Source organism: Pseudophryne corroboree, chromosome 11 (assembly GCF_028390025.1).
Source record: "Pseudophryne corroboree isolate aPseCor3 chromosome 11, aPseCor3.hap2, whole genome shotgun sequence".
NCBI classification, from domain to species: domain Eukaryota; kingdom Metazoa; phylum Chordata; class Amphibia; order Anura; family Myobatrachidae; genus Pseudophryne; species Pseudophryne corroboree.
In genome coordinates, this window is record NC_086454.1 from 326,877,563 (window position 1) to 326,896,854 (window position 19,292).

General features: G+C 47.4%; 1 protein-coding gene and 1 pseudogene across 2 annotated transcripts in view; both read right to left on the bottom strand.

Annotated features, from left to right (window-relative positions):
• Positions 1–644: 644 nt before the first annotated feature.
• UBA2 (ubiquitin like modifier activating enzyme 2) overlaps positions 645–19,292 on the bottom strand; it is a 60,060-nt gene continuing 41,412 nt past the window's right edge. For both annotated transcript variants that reach the window (XM_063945728.1, XM_063945729.1), the window contains exons 16-17: positions 9,878–10,014; positions 645–1,453 (exon numbers count right to left, since the gene is read on the bottom strand). In XM_063945728.1, the coding sequence (XP_063801798.1) occupies positions 1,263–1,453; positions 9,878–10,014 (328 nt within the window). In that variant the 3' untranslated portion in view covers positions 645–1,262. The remainder of the gene's footprint in view (positions 1,454–9,877; positions 10,015–19,292) is intronic.
• On the bottom strand, positions 16,414–16,529 carry LOC134971095 (U6 spliceosomal RNA; annotated as a pseudogene).

Sequence of the window (19,292 nt, forward strand, 5' to 3'; positions counted from 1 at the left end):
TGCAGTGAAATGTGGGTGGCAACGCCAGTACCTGCGGAGCAGGGGAGGTGAAACGCAGCAATCTCTTTCATTTGTACATTTCGCAGCCAATGCGCTGTGGTTCCCCGAAGTCTTCAGACCGCAGTAATTATATTTCTACAGTATGAAAATCGTTCAGATGAAAAGTAAATTAGTTCTGCACAGCCAGGTAAATATACTTATAAGGGGATGGGAATGTTGCAGGAGCTGACCAATGCAATGTCACGGCGGAGCGTAGCCCCACCTACAACAATTCTGTACTGACGGGTTGATAAATAACTTGTATTAATAAATTATAAATAAATAGTATTAAATATAAGAAAGATGAAACTTTTTTTTTTTTTAAACAAATTTAACAGCAATGGATTCTGACTAGAGATGAGCGGGTTCGGATGTAACGCCACAATTAACGCCAGCTCGGTTTTATCCGGATTCTTCTTATTGGCTATCCAAAACACGTGACATCCGTCAGCCAGTAAGATGCCGTTTTGAGAACAGAGTAAAACCGAACTTGCTCATCTCTAATTCTGAGGTCTTCTCCTGGCGTTTCCAGCACCAAATATCAGCAATGTAATTCAGGTTCTGCTAGGCTGGGCGTCCGCTCACAGACAGATGTGGCACAGAAATATACAAGATGACATTTATTTGGTCCCTTTAGAGGTACAGTAAGGAAGCGGTATTTCAGTATTACAAAACAACCAATATAAATAACCTGGAACAATGCAGAGTTTGAATTGACAGTATCTGGCAGAACAAAGTACTGCGCCGCCAACAGACGCGAGAGCTGCGTTACAGTAATGCTGACACATACGGGTCATTATCGCCCCCTGCAGGGCAGAGGAGGCAGCAGAATGTGGCACGTTGTAGAAAACTAGATATCAAATTAGGGTGTGAGAAACATGTTGCTCTAGAAAAGCCGTTATTCTAAGCGAAGAATAAAAATGTAACAAAGGCGACAAATACAGGAGTCAAACTTCTTCGTTATACCACAGTTTTAGTGCTAAACCACTTGAAAACGTATTTACTCAACAGGAAGGGCGGAGCCACCATGTACAACACAAGTGTATGAACGTATAAATAAACATGGCATCCTAACTTCACAGGCGAGTGTAGAAAAAGAGAAATCGGACGCCGGCTTAGGTGGAGCTTCAATGGACTGGCGTTCTAGCTGCAGACGTTTAACACACCCTAATGAAAGTCACATGGATATAAAAAAACAAACACAAAAAAAGGTCGGTCTGATGTCAGTCTAGTGAAATGATGTCGTCGTCGTCTTGGTCTGCCGGCAGTTCCAGGCGTTTCTTTTTGCGGAGCACTGTGTCGCCATCAGTTAGTTTTCTCTTTAGGCTCACGCTCTCCATGTTGACATCCGCACTGCTGGAGGAAGGACTTTCTTCATCGGAGTCCACGATTAAAACATCGTCTTGTTCTAGAGCTTTACAGAGGAAAGGAAAGGGACAGTGAGCAACAACGCTGGCTGAGCTTTTACTACATGCCAACATATTCATTACAACTCAGACTCCTCACCAGTAATACACCGGCTGTGCTACAGTCTCAAGTCCACTATCAGTCATACACTGCCTATGCTACACAGACTCCTCATCACTATCAGTCATACACCGGCTGTGGTACACAGTCTCATCATCACTATCAGTCATATACCGGCTGCGCCACACAGTCTCCTCATCACTATCAGTCATACACCAGCTGTGGTACAGTCTTATTACCATCAGTCATACACCGGCTGTGCTTCTCAGTCTCCTCATCACTATCAGTCACACATTGCCTATGCTACATACTCTCATCACCATTATCATTCACACACTGCATGTGCAACACAGTCTCATCATCACTATCAGTCATACACCGCCTGTGCTACAGTCTCATCTCCACTATCAGTCATACACTGCCTGTGCTACACAGACTCATCATCACTATCAGTCACACACCGGCTGTGCTACACAGTCTCATCATCACTATCAGTCATACACTGCCTGTGCTACAGTCTCCTCATCACTATCAGTCATACATCGGCTGTGCTACACAATCTCATCATCAATATCAGTCATACACTGCCTGTGCTAGACAGCTTCATCATCACTATCAGTCATACACTGCTTGTGCTACAGTCTCCTCATCACTATCAGTCATACATCGGCTGTGCTACACAATCTCATCATCACTATCAGTCATACACCGGCTGTGCTACACAGTCTCATCATCACTATCAGTCATACACTGCCTGTGCTACAGTCTCCTCATCACTATCAGTCATACATTGGCTGTGCTACACAATCTCATCATCAATATCAGTCATACACTGCCTGTGCTAGACAGCTTCATCATCACTATCAGTCATACACTGCTTGTGCTACAGTCTCATCACTATCAGTCATATACCAGCTGCACTAGTCTCCTCATCACTATCTGTAATACACCGCCTGTGCTACAGTCTCCTCATCACTATCAGTCACACATTGCCTGTGCTAGTCTCATCACCATTATCATTCACACAATGCATGTGCTACACAGTTTCATCATCACTATCAGTCATACACTGCCTGTGCTACACAGTCTCATCACTAACAGTCATACACTGCCTGTGCTACAGTCTCCTCATCACTATCGGTCATACACCGCCTGTGCTACACAGTCTCATCATCACTATCAGTCATACACCGCCAGTGCTACACAGTCTCATCATCACCACTATCGGTCATACACCGGCTGTGCTACAGTCTCATCATCACTATGGGTCATACACCGCCTGTGCTACAGTCTCATCACTATCAGTCATACAGCGGCTGTGCTACACAGTCTCATCATCACTATTATCATTCACACAATGCATGTGCTACAGTTTCATCATTATCAGTCATACACTGCCTGTGCTACACAGTCTCATCATCACCATTATCATTCACACAATGCATGTGCTACACAGTTTCATCATCACTATCAGTCACACATTGCCTGTGCTACGCAGTCTCATCACTATCAGTCATACACCGGCTGTGCTACACAGTCGCATCACCACCACTATCCGTCATACACTATCTGTGCTACAGACTCCTCACCACTATCAGTCATTCACTGCCTGTGCTACACAGTCATCATCACCACTATCAGTCATACACTAGAGATGAGCGCCTGAAATTTTTCGGGTTTTGTGTTTTGGTTTTGGGTTCGGTTCCGCGGCCGTGTTTTGGGTTCGACCGCGTTTTGGCAAAACCTCACCGAATTTTTTTTGTCGGATTCGGGTGTGTTTTGGATTCGGGTGTTTTTTTCCAAAAACACTAAAAAACAGCTTAAATCATAGAATTTGGGGGTCATTTTGATCCCAAAGTATTATTAACCTCAAAAACCATAATTTACACTCATTTTCAGTCTATTCTGAATACCTCACACCTCACAATATTATTTTTAGTCCTAAAATTTGCACCGAGGTCGCTGTGTGAGTAAGATAAGCGACCCTAGTGGCCGACACAAACACCGGGCCCATCTAGGAGTGGCACTGCAGTGTCACGCAGGATGTCCCTTCCAAAAAACCCTCCCCAAACAGCACATGACGCAAAGAAAAAAAGAGGCGCAATGAGGTAGCTGTGTGAGTAAGATTAGCGACCCTAGTGGCCGACACAAACACCGGGCCCATCTAGGAGTGGCACTGCAGTGTCACGCAGGATGGCCCTTCCAAAAAACCCTCCCCAAACAGCACATGACGCAAAGAAAAAAAGAGGCGCAATGAGGTAGCTGACTGTGTGAGTAAGATTAGCGACCCTAGTGGCCGACACAAACACCGGGCCCATCTAGGAGTGGCACTGCAGTGTCACGCAGGATGGCCCTTCCAAAAAACCCTCCCCAAACAGCACATGACGCAAAGAAAAAAAGAGGCGCAATGAGGTAGCTGACTGTGTGAGTAAGATTAGCGACCCTAGTGGCCGACACAAACACCGGGCCCATCTAGGAGTGGCACTGCAGTGTCACGCAGGATGTCCCTTCCAAAAAACCCTCCCCAATCAGCACATGATGCAAAGAAAAAGAAAAGAAAAAAGAGGTGCAAGATGGAATTATCCTTGGGCCCTCCCACCCACCCTTATGTTGTATAAACAAAACAGGACATGCACACTTTAACCAACTCATCATTTCAGTGACAGGGTCTGCCACACGACTGTGACTGATATGACGGGTTGGTTTGGACCCCCCCCAAAAAAGAAGCAATTAATCTCTCCTTGCACAAACTGGCTCTACAGAGGCAAGATGTCCACCTCATCTTCACCCTCCGATATATCACCGTGTACATCCCCCTCCTCACAGATTATCAATTCGTCCCCACTGGAATCCACCATCTCAGCTCCCTGTGTAATTTGTGGAGGCAATTGCTGCTGGTCAATGTCTCCGCGGAGGAATTGATTATAATTCATTTTAATGAACATCATCTTCTCCACATTTTCTGGATGTAACCTCGTACGCCGATTGCTGACAAGGTGAGCGGCGGCACTAAACACTCTTTCGGAGTACACACTTGTGGGAGGGCAACTTAGGTAGAATAAAGCCAGTTTGTGCAAGGGCCTCCAAATTGCCTCTTTTTCCTGCCAGTATAAGTACGGACTGTCTGACGTGCCTACTTGGATGCGGTCACTCATATAATCCTCCACCATTCTATCAATGTTGAGAGAATCATATGCAGTGACAGTAGACGACATGTCCGTAATCGTTGTCAGGTCCTTCAGTCCGGACCAGATGTCAGCATCAGCAGTCGCTCCAGACTGCCCTGCATCACCGCCAGCGGGTGGGCTCGGAATTCTGAGCCTTTTCCTCGCACCCCCAGTTGCGGGAGAATGTGAAGGAGGAGATGTTGACAGGTCGCGTTCCGCTTGACTTGACAATTTTGTCACCAGCAGGTCTTTCAACCCCAGCAGACCTGTGTCTGCCGGAAAGAGAGATCCAAGGTAGGCTTTAAATCTAGGATCGAGCACGGTGGCCAAAATGTAGTGCTCTGATTTCAACAGATTGACCACCCGTGAATCCTTGTTAAGCGAATTAAGGGCTGCATCCACAAGTCCCACATGCCTAGCGGAATCGCTCCCTTTTAGCTCCTTCTTCAATGCCTCCAGCTTCTTCTGCAAAAGCCTGATGAGGGGAATGACCTGACTCAGGCTGGCAGTGTCTGAACTGACTTCACGTGTGGCAAGTTCAAAGGGCATCAGAACCTTGCACAACGTTGAAATCATTCTCCACTGCACTTGAGACAGGTGCATTCCATCTCCTATATCGTGCTCAATTGTATAGGCTTGAATGGCCTTTTGCTGCTCCTCCAACCTCTGAAGCATATAGAGGGTTGAATTCCACCTCGTTACCACTTCTTGCTTCAGATGATGGCAGGGCAGGTTCAGTAGTTTTTGGTGGTGCTCCAGTCTTCTGTACGTGGTGCCTGTACGCCGAAAGTGTCCCGCAATTTTTCTGGCCACCGACAGCATCTCTTGCACGCCCCTGTCGTTTTTAAAAAAATTCTGCACCACCAAATTCAAGGTATGTGCAAAACATGGGACGTGCTGGAATTTGCCCATATTTAATGCACACACAATATTGCTGGCGTTGTCCGATGCCACAAATCCACAGGAGAGTCCAATTGGGGTAAGCCATTCCGCGATGATCTTCCTCAGTTGCCGTAAGAGGTTTTCAGCTGTGTGCGTATTCTGGAAAGCGGTGATACAAAGCGTAGCCTGCCTAGGAAAGAGTTGGCGTTTGCGAGATGCTGCTACTGGTGCCGCCGCTGCTGTTCTTGCGGCGGGAGTCCATACATCTACCCAGTGGGCTGTCACAGTCATATAGTCCTGACCCTGCCCTGCTCCACTTGTCCACATGTCCGTGGTTAAGTGGACATTGGGTACAACTGCATTTTTTAGGAGACTGGTGAGTCTTTTTCTGACGTCCGTGTACATTCTCGGTATCGCCTGCCTAGAGAAGTGGAACCTAGATGGTATTTGGTAACGGGGGAACACTGCCTCAATAAATTGTCTAGTTCCCTGTGAACTAACGGCGGATACCGGACGCACGTCTAACACCAACATAGTTGTCAAGGACTCAGTTATCCGCTTTGCAGTAGGATGACTGCTGTGATATTTCATCTTCCTCGCAAAGGACTGTTGAACAGTCAATTGCTTACTGGAAGTAGTACAAGTGGGCTTACGACTTCCCCTCTGGGATGACCATCGACTCCCAGCGGCAACAACAGCAGCGCCAGCAGCAGTAGGCGTTACACGCAAGGATGCATCGGAGGAATCCCAGGCAGGAGAGGACTCGTCAGACTTGCCAGTGACATGGCCTGCAGGACTATTGGCATTCCTGGGGAAGGAGGAAATTGACACTGAGGGAGTTGGTGGGGTGGTTTGCGTGAGCTTGGTTACAAGAGGAAGGGATTTACTGGTCAGTGGACTGCTTCCGCTGTCACCCAAAGTTTTTGAACTTGTCACTGACTTATTATGAATGCGCTGCAGGTGACGTATAAGGGAGGATGTTCCGAGGTGGTTAACGTCCTTACCCCTACTTATTACAGCTTGACAAAGGGAACACACGGCTTGACACCTGTTGTCCGCATTTCTGGTGAAATACCTCCACACCGAAGAGCTGATTTTTTTGGTATTTTCACCTGGCATGTCAACGGCCATATTCCTCCCACGGACAACAGGTGTCTCCCCGGGTGCCTGACTTAAACAAACCACCTCACCATCAGAATCCTCCTGGTCAATTTCCTCCCCAGCGCCAGCAACACCCATATCCTCCTCATCCTGGTGTACTTCAACACTGACATCTTCAATCTGACTATCAGGAACTGGACTGCGGGTGCTCCTTCCAGCACTTGCAGGGGGCGTGCAAATGGTGGAAGGCGCATGCTCTTCACGTCCAGTGTTGGGAAGGTCAGGCATCGCAACGACACAATTGGACTCTCCTTGTGGATTTGGGATTTCAAAGAACGCACAGTTCTTTGCGGTGCTTTTGCCAGCTTGAGTCTTTTCAGTTTTCTAGCGAGAGGCTGAGTGCTTCCATCCTCATGTGAAGCTGAACCACTAGCCATGAACATAGGCCAGGGCCTCAGCCGTTCCTTGCCACTCCGTGTGGTAAATGGCATATTGGCAAGTTTACGCTTCTCCTCCGACAATTTTATTTTAGGTTTTGGAGTCCTTTTTTTACTGATATTTGGTGTTTTGGTTTTGACATGCTCTGTACTATGCCATTGGGCATCGGCCTTGGCAGACGACGTTGCTGGCATTTCATCGTCTCGGCCATGACTAGTGGCAGCAGCTTCAGCACGAGGTGGAAGTGGATCTTGATCTTTCCCTAATTTTGGAACCTCAACATTTTTGTTCTCCATATTTTAATAGGCACAACTAAAAGGCACCTCAGGTAAACAATGGAGATGGATGGATTGGATACTAGTATACAATTATGGACGGGCTGCCGAGTGCCGACACAGAGGTAGCCACAGCCGTGAACTACCGCACTGTACTGTGTCTGCTGCTAATATATAGACTGGTTGATAAAGAGATAGTATACTCGTAACTAGTATGTATGTATAAAGAAAGAAAAAAAAACCACGGTTAGGTCACTGGTATATACAATTATGGACGGGCTGCCGAGTGCCGACACAGAGGTAGCCACAGCCGTGAACTACCGCACTGTACTGTGTCTGCTGCTAATATATAGACTGGTTGATAAAGAGATAGTATACTCGTAACTAGTATGTATGTATAAAGAAAGAAAAAAAAACCACGGTTAGGTCACTGGTATATACAATTATGGACGGGCTGCCGAGTGCCGACACAGAGGTAGCCACAGCCGTGAACTACCGCACTGTACTGTGTCTGCTGCTAATATATAGACTGGTTGATAAAGAGATAGTATACTCGTAACTAGTATGTATGTATAAAGAAAGAAAAAAAAACCACGGTTAGGTCACTGGTATATACAATTATGGACGGGCTGCCGAGTGCCGACACAGAGGTAGCCACAGCCGTGAACTACCGCACTGTACTGTGTCTGCTGCTAATATATAGACTGGTTGATAAAGAGATAGTATACTCGTAACTAGTATGTATGTATAAAGAAAGAAAAAAAAACCACGGTTAGGTCACTGGTATATACAATTATGGACGGGCTGCCGAGTGCCGACACAGAGGTAGCCACAGCCGTGAACTACCGCACTGTACTGTGTCTGCTGCTAATATATAGACTGGTTGATAAAGAGATAGTATACTCGTAACTAGTATGTATGTATAAAGAAAGAAAAAAAAACCACGGTTAGGTCACTGGTATATACAATTATGGACGGGCTGCCGAGTGCCGACACAGAGGTAGCCACAGCCGTGAACTACCGCACTGTACTGTGTCTGCTGCTAATATATAGACTGGTTGATAAAGAGATAGTATACTCGTAACTAGTATGTATGTATAAAGAAAGAAAAAAAAACCACGGTTAGGTCACTGGTATATACAATTATGGACGGGCTGCCGAGTGCCGACACAGAGGTAGCCACAGCCGTGAACTACCGCACTGTACTGTGTCTGCTGCTAATATAGACTGGTTGATAAAGAGATAGTATACTACTAATATTATATACTGGTGGTCAGGTCACTGGTCACTAGTCACACTGGCAGTGGCACTCCTGCAGCAAAAGTGTGCACTGTTTAATTTTAATATAATATTATGTACTCCTGGCTCCTGCTATAACCTATAACTGGCACTGCAGTAGTGCTCCCCAGTCTCCCCCACAATTATAAGCTGTGTGAGCTGAGCAGTCAGACAGATATATAATATATATAGATGATGCAGCACACTGGCCTGAGCCTGAGCAGTGCACACAGATATGGTATGTATGTGACTGAGTCACTGTGTGCTGTGTATCGCTTTTTTCAGGCAGAGAACGGATTATAAATAAAAGTGGTGGTCACTGGTCACTATCAGCAAAACTCTGCACTGTACACTACTGAGTACTCCTAATGCTCCCCAAAATTAGTAAATCAAGTGTCTAAACGGAGAGGACGCCAGCCACGTCCTCTCCCTATCAATCTCAATGCACGTGTGAAAATGGCGGCGACGCGCGGCTCCTTATATAGAATCCGAGTCTCGCGATAGAATCCGAGCCTCGCGAGAATCCGACAGCGTCACGATGACGTTCGGGCGCGCTCGGGTTAACCGAGCAAGGCGGGAAGATCCGAGTCGCTCGGACCCGTGAAAAAAAACATGAAGTTCTGGCGGGTTCGGATTCAGAGAAACCGAACCCGCTCATCTCTATCATACACTGCCTGTGCTACAGTCTCATCACTATCAGTCATACATTGGCTGTGCTACACAATCTCATCATCAATATCAGTCATGCACTGCCTGTGCTAGACAGCTTCATCATCACTATCAGTCATACACTGCTTGTGCTACACAGTCTCATCACTATCAGTCATACACCGGCTGTGCTACACAGTCTCATCACCACTATCAGTCATACACAGACTCGCTGGCTACACAGACTCATCAATATTAGTAAGACACTGGCTGTATTATATAGACTTATTCTCTATTATCAAGCCGTAGATTATAAAATATCCTTCCACCTTGCAGAGAAGTTGTTAGCTCCTATATTACAGTACAGGGGATCAGCCTAGTGTGATAGGGAATTAGCCATGTGCTCCAATGCCAGAAACTCATCCAGTGATGTCTCTAGCTGTCGGTGTAATGTTCCTCAGAGCCGGGGTAATAGATCTCATTTCAGATAGAAGCAAGATGGCGAGACCCTCGCTGCAGTGACATATACGGGAGACCACCACTGTATACAGTAGCCAATTCCATGTCACCTAATAATAATACCTGTGGATGTTGAGGGTTGTGCTCCGTCGTCACTGCCGTTGGTGATGCTTTTACCAGTTTCTTCCGTTGGTTTCTGCGGGGCTTTTTCAGGAGCATCCCCAACAACCTCAAACTCCACATCTTTCTCCAGATCTTCACTAAAACATTAAATGTAACTAGTTGAAAGCAGTAACTGAAACACGGGAGGCAGTGTGATTGTATGCGGCTATAGAAAGAGAGAAACACGGGAGGCAGTGTGATTGTATGCGGCTATAGAAAGAGAAACACGGGAGGCATTGTGATTGTATGCGGCTATAGAAAGAGAAACACGGGAGGCAGTGTGATTGTATGCGGCTATAGAAAGAGAAACACGGGAAGCATTGTGATTGTATGCGGCTATAGAAAGAGAAACACGGGAGGCATTGTGATTGTATGCGGCTATAGAAAGAGAGAAACACGGGAGGCATTGTGATTGTATGCGGCTATAGAAAGAGAAACACGGGAGGCATTGTGATTGTATGCGGCTATAGAAAGAGAAACACGGGAGGCATTGTGATTGTATGCGGCTATAGAAAGAGAAACACGGGAGGCATTGTGATTGTATGCGGCTATAGAAAGAGAAACACGGGAGGCATTGTGATTGTATGCGGCTATAGAAAGAGAGAAACACGGGAGGCATTGTGATTGTATGCGGCTATAGAAAGAGAAACACGGGAGGCATTGTGATTGTATGCGGCTATAGAAAGAGAAACACGGGAGGCATTGTGATTGTATGCGGCTATAGAAAGAGAGAAACACGGGAGGCAGTGTGATTGTATGCGGCTATAGAAAGAGAAACACGGGAGACAGTGTGATTGTATGCGGCTATAGAAAGAGAAACACGGGAGGCATTGTGATTGTATGCGGCTATAGAAAGAGAAACACGGGAGACAGTGTGATTGTATGCGGCTATAGAAAGAGAAACACGGGAGACAGTGTGATTGTATGCGGCTATAGAAAGAGAAACACGGGAGACAGTGTGATTGTATGCGGCTATAGAAAGAGAAACACGGGAAGCATTGTGATTGTATGCGGCTATAGAAAGAGAAACACGGGAGGCATTGTGATTGTATGCGGCTATAGAAAGAGAAACACGGGAGGCATTGTGATTGTATGCGGCTATAGAAAGAGAAACACGGGAGGCAGTGTGATTGTATGCGGCTATAGAAAGAGAAACACGGGAAGCATTGTGATTGTATGCGGCTATAGAAAGAGAAACACGGGAGGCATTGTGATTGTATGCGGCTATAGAAAGAGAGAAACACGGGAGGCATTGTGATTGTATGCGGCTATAGAAAGAGAAAACAGGATTTTGGTACTTACCGATAAATCCCTTTCTCCGATTCCACAGGGGCCACTGGAGCGTAGTTACAATGGGGATATAGTAGGCAGTAATTGGGAGCTGGCACTTTAAAATTCTCAACCTGTGGCTAGCTCCTCCCCTACTATCTCCCCTCCAAGCCAGTCTACGTAAAACTGTGCCCGATGAGAGATGGAATAAACAAACCTTAAGGTAGAGGAGGTTAATGACGCCCTGTAAACCAGGATAACCCAAACTAAACCTGGAACAGAACCTGACAAAAAACCAGGCTAGCCTGAACTCAACAAGCAGTCATATGGTGATCTGCAAACCGTTAAGCAAAAAACAAGGAGGAACAGCGCTGGGCGGGCGTCCAGTGGCCCCTGTGGAATCGGAGAAAGGGATTTATCGGTAAGTACCAAAATCCTGTTTTCTCCTTCATCCACTAGGGGCCACTGGAGCGTAGTTACAATGGGGACGTCCCAGAGCTCCCAAAAACGGGCGGGAGAGCGCTGCGAGTCCTGTAAAAACTGCTCGGCCAAATTGTGATGCAGAGGCCGCAAAAGTGTCAAACTTGTAGAATTTGACAATAGGAATGTCAGTCCGACCAAGTAGCCGCCCGACAAACTATTTATGGAGACCCCACGGGCAGCCGCCCACAAAGGTCTTACCACGCGCGTTAAGTGCGCTGAAATGGAATACGGAGGCTCCCTAGCAACCTCCAAGAAGACTGTCTGATGGTTAGATGTATCCAACGGCCCAGCGTATGTTGGGACCCCGGCTATTTAGCACGGGAGCATTGGACAGCACCAAGAAGAAAACACTTTGTCGAATAGCCGAAGACCTCTGTAGGGAGAGTCGGCGAGCCATGACAACATTCAAAGAGGACCAAAAAACACTAGTGTCAGATTTGTCGGAAAAATGGACATCCCCTCAGGAAGAAACGACCGCTGAGACCGAAACTCAGCCGGGGGAGATGCCATAGAGCACTCCCTGAAAAAGAGGCCGAACCTACGGCCGCTAGGCTAATCTCTTTTGGAAGAAAACCGAAAAAAACAGAGACCTAAAATTCAGGTCAGTGTGGTATGAAGCGCAGCGGAGCAAAACCTCCCAGAGAAACCAAAGATGACGGCTGAATGGTAACTGAAAGAAGGGGAAAACCCCTTTTATGCTTATTATGTCCGATACAGTTTTCCAAAAGTGGCAAAAGCGAGAAGAGGTAACAGACTTCTGAAATCGGGGCCCGGTAGGCCTAACCAACCTAGGGAACTACTCCCTTCTGAGGTCTCGTGAACAGTCACACGGTTACACGGAACCAGTGTAAGATTGAACAAGGAAAAGTTGTTGAAGTGGACAGTCCAGTCGAGGTAGTAGCATAGGCTCCTCTACTGACAACAGGTGTATCTGTATCTTCAAGACATCTGTGGCCCAACCAGAGCCACTGAGAGGACTAGCACGCATAATCCCCTCCTGTGTTACCGAACCGGAGGTAGAAATTAAAAAGGGAGGCCGGATAGAATAACCAGAAAACTCCCCGGAGCCCTGAGGGCCTCCTCGGCTACTGCCCGAGCTCACGCCCGAGAGTAGTAAAGGGTTAAAAAGTCAGTCAGAACGCCCTGAGGTCGATCCGAAATCTCCGCCCACAGCGGACCAGCTGACAAAACTCCGGGGAATGTTTTCTCCCCCGGGAGTCTGACCTGGTGGCTTGACCCGGAAAGAAGATTGTTGTCCCCCGCTCAGAGAGGGATGTTGTCCCCCGTTCAGAGAGGAATGTTGTCCCCCGCTCAGAGAGGAATGGAGGCGACCACTCCTTGCGTCGCAACTTGACTGAAGGAATAGAGTACCTGGTGCCGAGGAAGGAAAAATCCTCTGACGGACCAAGTTGAGAAACGTCTATGAGGAGCATAAATTGGATCTGTGTTGAACCATAAGCTCCTGGATCCTCCGGATATTCAGAAGCCACCTAATGTACAGAGTGGGAAAGCAGCAGTAGATTGTCCATTTAGGGAACCAACGTCACCTTCTGCCCTTGAAAGAGTTATTCTGTGATCTTCCTGAACTCTGTGGGAGCGGAAGAGATACCGAGAGGAAAGGACTGACAGTGAAAATGAGAATCCTGTAATGTGAATCTGAGAAAAGCCCGTCCAACTGAAATCAGTAAACAGGCATCTCTGAAGACAAGGGACACGTAAAAACTCCCTTTCTTGTTCAAAAAAAAAAAATAGCAATCACAGACTGAAAGGATTGTAAGGCCAGAATAGGTCTGGCCGAGCCAACTGGCTTCGGAACGTGAGAAGAAAACAAAGGCCTGAGAACTGTCCCGATTCAAATGATATGTGAAAAACAGGGATCAACACTCTTTGCGGTTAGAAGCATATGGAGCGCCGCCTGCAGTATGACTCTTGTCATCGTAAATCGGCCGCCCCCTGCCGAGGGACTCCTGAGATGGTTGTTCCGAAATCTAGTTTGCCCCAGCCTTCTCAGTTCTTCCCATAGGACCACCGACCTGCGCCTACCCTGGGACCCTCCAGGTGGTAGGAAAGTCTGACCTGTAGTGGGTTTATAAGGATGATGCTGAACCTCTGCTTCAGCTCTTTTTTTTTTTTTTTTTTTTTTTTTTTTTTTGAGATCCCCTGGCGACTGAAATATCGCCCGTGTGGAGTCGAAAGTTTCCGAAGGGTCACGGAAAAATCTAAAGGAAAGACCGGTAACGGTCTGTCTTGGAGCTGGGGCAGTATTAGGAGAAAGCAAAGTGGACTTACCTCCAATGGTTCAAGAAATCCTGCAGAAAGTTCCTTCCCCTGAACCATCTGCCCCGTAGGATTACATGTTCACCTGTCACAGTCGCAGCCCCAGAGGTCGACGGTTTAAGACAGCCCAAGCGAAAATGCAGGGTCCGAGTCTGCAGACGTGGTGACCTTCAAAGATCATAGAGCAGAATCGTGATTCGGACCTGTACCAAAGTATCAATTGATCCTGATGTGAAACATCCTGTAACCTAGAGGACAATTGTTCCACAACCTACCTGTTCCGGACAAGGTAGAAACATGCTGCCGTATATGTCTTCGATGGGTCCCTGAACAAGGTTGCTCAGGAAAACGGCAGCTTGTTGGACCGGCGGTACATCGAGGGGTATATCCTAGAAAGGTTCTGATACCATCTCCTGACGACTGTGGGAAGAGGGTAGGGAAAACAAACATTGTTTGATACCTGATTTTGTGTGTTCGGGTGTCTGACGGCCGCCTACCGGAGCCTGCCCAGCTCATCCGAGACTGGGCCAGTCGCTGTCATTTCGTCATTGGCGTCGAACCCTGATGGACTTGACGTGTCCGCCTCCTTTACCTGCAGTACCAGACGAACTGCTGTATAATGCACCTGGATATTCTGAGACACTGGTTCAGACTCCACAGAAAACAGACATCATTAGTATTGTAACCTGGAAGGTTAGCAAGGTTCCTTTAGAAACCTGGAGAGGTGAAATGACGTACAAGATCTCTGGTTAATAGTGACATTACCTGTATAATCTGAGCTGTTCAACAGGAGTGTCCTGCAGGCGCGTGGAGGGCTCTGCAGATGGCTCCACCGCATACTTCACACCTAAGAGGGAATTCTTTAACTATCCCAGGTGAGAGGAGAAAAGGTGGGTTAAAGAAACACAGCCATATGTAAAGTCTGCACTATAATATATAGTGACCGACATCAAATAAACTTTCTGGAGCAGCGGAGACCTGAACCAGTAGCGCTGCGCTGTGGGACAGGAGTCTTAGCCCTAGGCTATAGGGGCTCCCCTTAAAGTTTCTTTATTTTCAAACCCTGGTCCCCCTGTACAGATACCCGCTACTAGCGTACTGAGCCGCAGCGCTATTTGTCTGATGCCTTACACGCATTCCCCAAATTACAAATAGCATTAGTAACTAGCCAAGGAATAATAAAGGGAAGACCACACTGTATGTAGTGTACCGCTAAATTTAGGTGCACCAGATGTTTCTCGGAGGTTCCGCTGGCTTTTCAAAATGGTGACCAGACTGTGAGAAAAGATGGGGGAAATTGTTATGTGGCAAGGAGGTATTTTGTTATTAGAAAACATTGCGGAAGTGGTTTGTTTTATCTTAAAGATGTATGTGGACACCTCTGTACAAACTACACAAAAGTAGGGCACTGGTAGGAACCAGACCCACGCCCTCCATGCCGCAAGGCAGCAACGCCAACCACCACACCATCCGCACTGCCCTATATACGGCATTGTATGCATATATCTATATACATACCTCCACACATCTATATATATATATATTCATACATACACATCTATATATATATATATATATATACACACCCACAGTGAATCCAACCCTGTATGTGAACCCATTAGGGTAGATAAATACTGTAGTATATGTATGGTAAATAAATTGTGCACATTTTTGAATCATTATGAGATGAGCCCCAGCTCCTGTAATAGAGCAGGCTCCTGTATGAAATGCCTGTCAGAGGACTCTCCTGCAGGGAGGAATGTCAGCAACTCCCTGCACAGAAAATTTAAAAACCCCCCCTGAGACAGGATTTGTGTCTAGAGGCAGTGAACGCTGCGATCCGCCGCCGGGAGCCCGCTGAGCAAAGCGGGAATAGCCTTCACCCCCACATCCTACCTTTATCCTCCCTGAACAGCCCGGAGAGGGAAGGGAGCTTGCAGCGGCCGGGGAGCGGTGTGACAGTGCAGCGGCGTGTCCTGTAGCGGCCGGGGGACGGAGTGCGCTTAGCCCGCCGAACAGAGCGGGAGTTAGCTCCGCCCCCTCCGCTTCGGCGCCAAATTTAAACCTGCTCTACCATAAGCGGGAAGCGCCCTGTATCTCCCCGGCCGCTTGTAAGCTGTGGCCGGGGAGCGTTTCATGCACCGAGTCCCATGTGACCTTGTGTGCCAGAGTCTGGAGCCTAGCTGTGTGAGCAATAATGACTCACTTTTGCAAATAATAATGTGCTAAGTATGCTCCTTAGACTCTGGCATACAGCTTCTATTCTCACTGTGTATCCCCCGGCTGCCTTCTGCAGCCGGGTAGTGAAGAGCGCTGAGCCCGCTTACAGAGCGGGCTGAAGCTCCGCCCCCCATATAATGGCGCCAAGTTCAAATTATTAAGCGCCTTTGATGCACTCCAGCCTTCTATGACTGGAGTATAGGGGACCATACCTATGTTGAAAACTGAAACTGTTTAATTCTGGTCAGGATTATATGGAACGCTTCAAGAATTTGCATGTCATCCTTGCACAGGGCTCATGCTGCGCAGGGGCTTTGCTAAACTTCTCTATATCGTTCCAATTTAGTGCTGCCGAAGCAAGCACTTCAAACACATGATAAAACATACATCAGTGACAAGGGGGGATGTTTGTACTCACCACACTTTAGGCGTACTCCAACTCGACCCCGAGGCTCCGACACACGCCGCACGCAGCGGTGTCCGGTCCCTTTTGTACTCATCTTCTGATGGAGTGGCCCCGACACGAGCCGCACGCAGCGGTGTCCGGCCATTTTTGATACTCACCGCTGCCATGCTGCCGGAATCTTCTGCTGGATGGAGTGGCCGCGACACGCGCCGCACGCAGCGGTGTCCGCCGACTCAGGAGAGCTCAGTGTCTCCCTCAGCCGGGGCCCATCCCTAGCCGCACGCAGCTGCGATGGGACCCCGCCGGCAGCTCCCACGGTGCAGACTGGCAGTGGCAGAGCTGCCAGTCTGTGAGTGTAAGAAAGAAAAATAAAATAAAGAAAAAAGAAAAATTTCTTCAGCTAAACCCAAGTGAACCAGCTCACATCGGGCACATACTAAGACTGGCTTGGAGGGGAGATAGTAGGGGAGGAGCTAGCCACAGGTTGAGAATTTTAAAGTGCCAGCTCCCAATTACTGCCTACTATATCCCCATTGTAACTACGCTCCAGTGGCCCCTAGTGGATGAAGGAGAAACACGGGAGGCATTGTGATTGTATGCGGCTATAGAAAGAGAAACACGGGAGGCATTGTGATTGTATGCGGCTATAGAAAGAGAAACACGGGAGGCATTGTGATTGTATGCGGCTATAGAAAGAGAAACACGGGAGGCATTGTGATTGTATGCGGCTATAGAAAGAGAAACACGGGAGGCATTGTGATTGTATGCGGCTATAGAAAGAGAGAAACACGGGAGGCATTGTGATTGTATGCGGCTATAGAAAGAGAAACACGGGAGGCATTGTGATTGTATGCGGCTATAGAAAGAGAAACACGGGAGGCATTGTGATTGTATGCGGCTATAGAAAGAGAAACACGGGAGACAGTGTGATTGTATGCGGCTATAGAAAGAGAAACACGGGAGACAGTGTGATTGTATGCGGCTATAGAAAGAGAAACACGGGAGGCATTGTGATTGTATGCGGCTATAGAAAGAGAAACACGGGAGGCATTGTGATTGTATGCGGCTATAGAAAGAGAGAAACACGGGAGGCATTGTGATTGTATGCGGCTATAGAAAGAGAAACACGGGAAGCATTGTGATTGTATGCGGCTATAGAAAGAGAGAAACACGGGAGGCATTGTGATTGTATGCGGCTATAGAAAGAGAAACACGGGAGGCAGAGTGATTGTATGCGGCTATAGAAAGAGAAAAACGGGAAGCAGCGTGATAGTATGCGGCTATAGAAAGAGAAACACGGGAGGCAGTGTGATTGTATGCGGCTATAGAAAGAGAAACACGGGAGGCAGTGTGATTGTATGCGGCTATAGAAAGAGAAACACGGGAGGCAGAGTGATTGTATGCGGCTACAGAAAGAGAAAAACGGGAAGCAGCGTGATTGTATGCGGCTACAGAGAGAAATACGGGAGGCAGTGTGACTGTATGCGGCTATAGAAAGGGGAAACACGGGAGGCAGTGTGATTTTATTGTGTAGGTATGTGTGGCTATAGAAAGGGGAAGCACGGGAGGCAGTGTGATTGTATGCGGCTATAGAAAGAGAGAAACGCGGGAGGCAGTGTGATTGTATGCGGCTATAGAAAGAGAAACACGGGAGGCAGTGTTATTGTATGCGGCTATAGAAAGAGAAACACGGGAGGCAGAGTGATTGTATGCGGCTACAGAAAGAGAAACACGGGAAGCAGCGTGATTGTATGCGGCTACAGAGAGAAATACGGGAGGCAGTGTGACTGTATGCGGCTATAGAAAGGGGTAACACGGGAGGCAGTGTGATTATATTGTGTAGGTATGTGTGGCTATAGAAAGGGGAAGCACGGGAGGCAGTGTGATTATATTGTGTAGGTATGTGTGGCTATAGAAAGGGGAAGCACGGGAGGCAGTGTGATTATATTGTGTAGGTATGTGTGGCTATAGAAAGGGGAAGCACGGGAGGCAGTGTGATTATATTGTGTAGGTATGTGTGGCTATAGAAAGAGAAACACGGGAGGCAGTGTGATTGTATGCAGCTACAGAAAGAGAAACACGGGAGGCAGTGTGATTGTATGCAGCTATAGAAAGAGAAACACGGGAGGCAGTGTGATTATATAGTGTAGGTATGTGTGGCTATAGAAATAGAAACACGGGAGGCAGTGTGATTATATAGTGTAGGTATGTGTGGCTATAGAATGGGAAGCACGGGAGGCAGTGTGATTATATAGTGTAGGTATGTGTGGCTATAGAAAGGGGAAGCACGGGAGGCAGTGTGATTGTATGCAGCTATAGAAAGAGAAACACGGGAGGCAGTGTGATTATATAGTGTAGGTATGTGTGGCTATAGAATGGGAAGCACGGGAGGCAGTGTGATTATATAGTGTAGGTATGTGTGGCTATAGAAAGGGGAAGCACGGGAGGCAGTGTGATTGTATGCAGCTATAGAAAGAGAAACACGGGAGGCAATGTGATTATATAGTGTAGGTATGTGTGGCTATAGAAAGGGGACGCACGGAAGGCAGTGTGATTATATAGTGTAGGTATGTGTGGCTATAGAAAGAGAAACACGGGAGGCAGTGTGATTATATAGTGTAGGTATGTGTGGCTATAGAAAGGGGACGCACGGGAGGCAGTGTGATTATATAGTGTAGGTATGTGTGGTTATAGAAAGGGGAAACACGGGAGGCAGTGTGA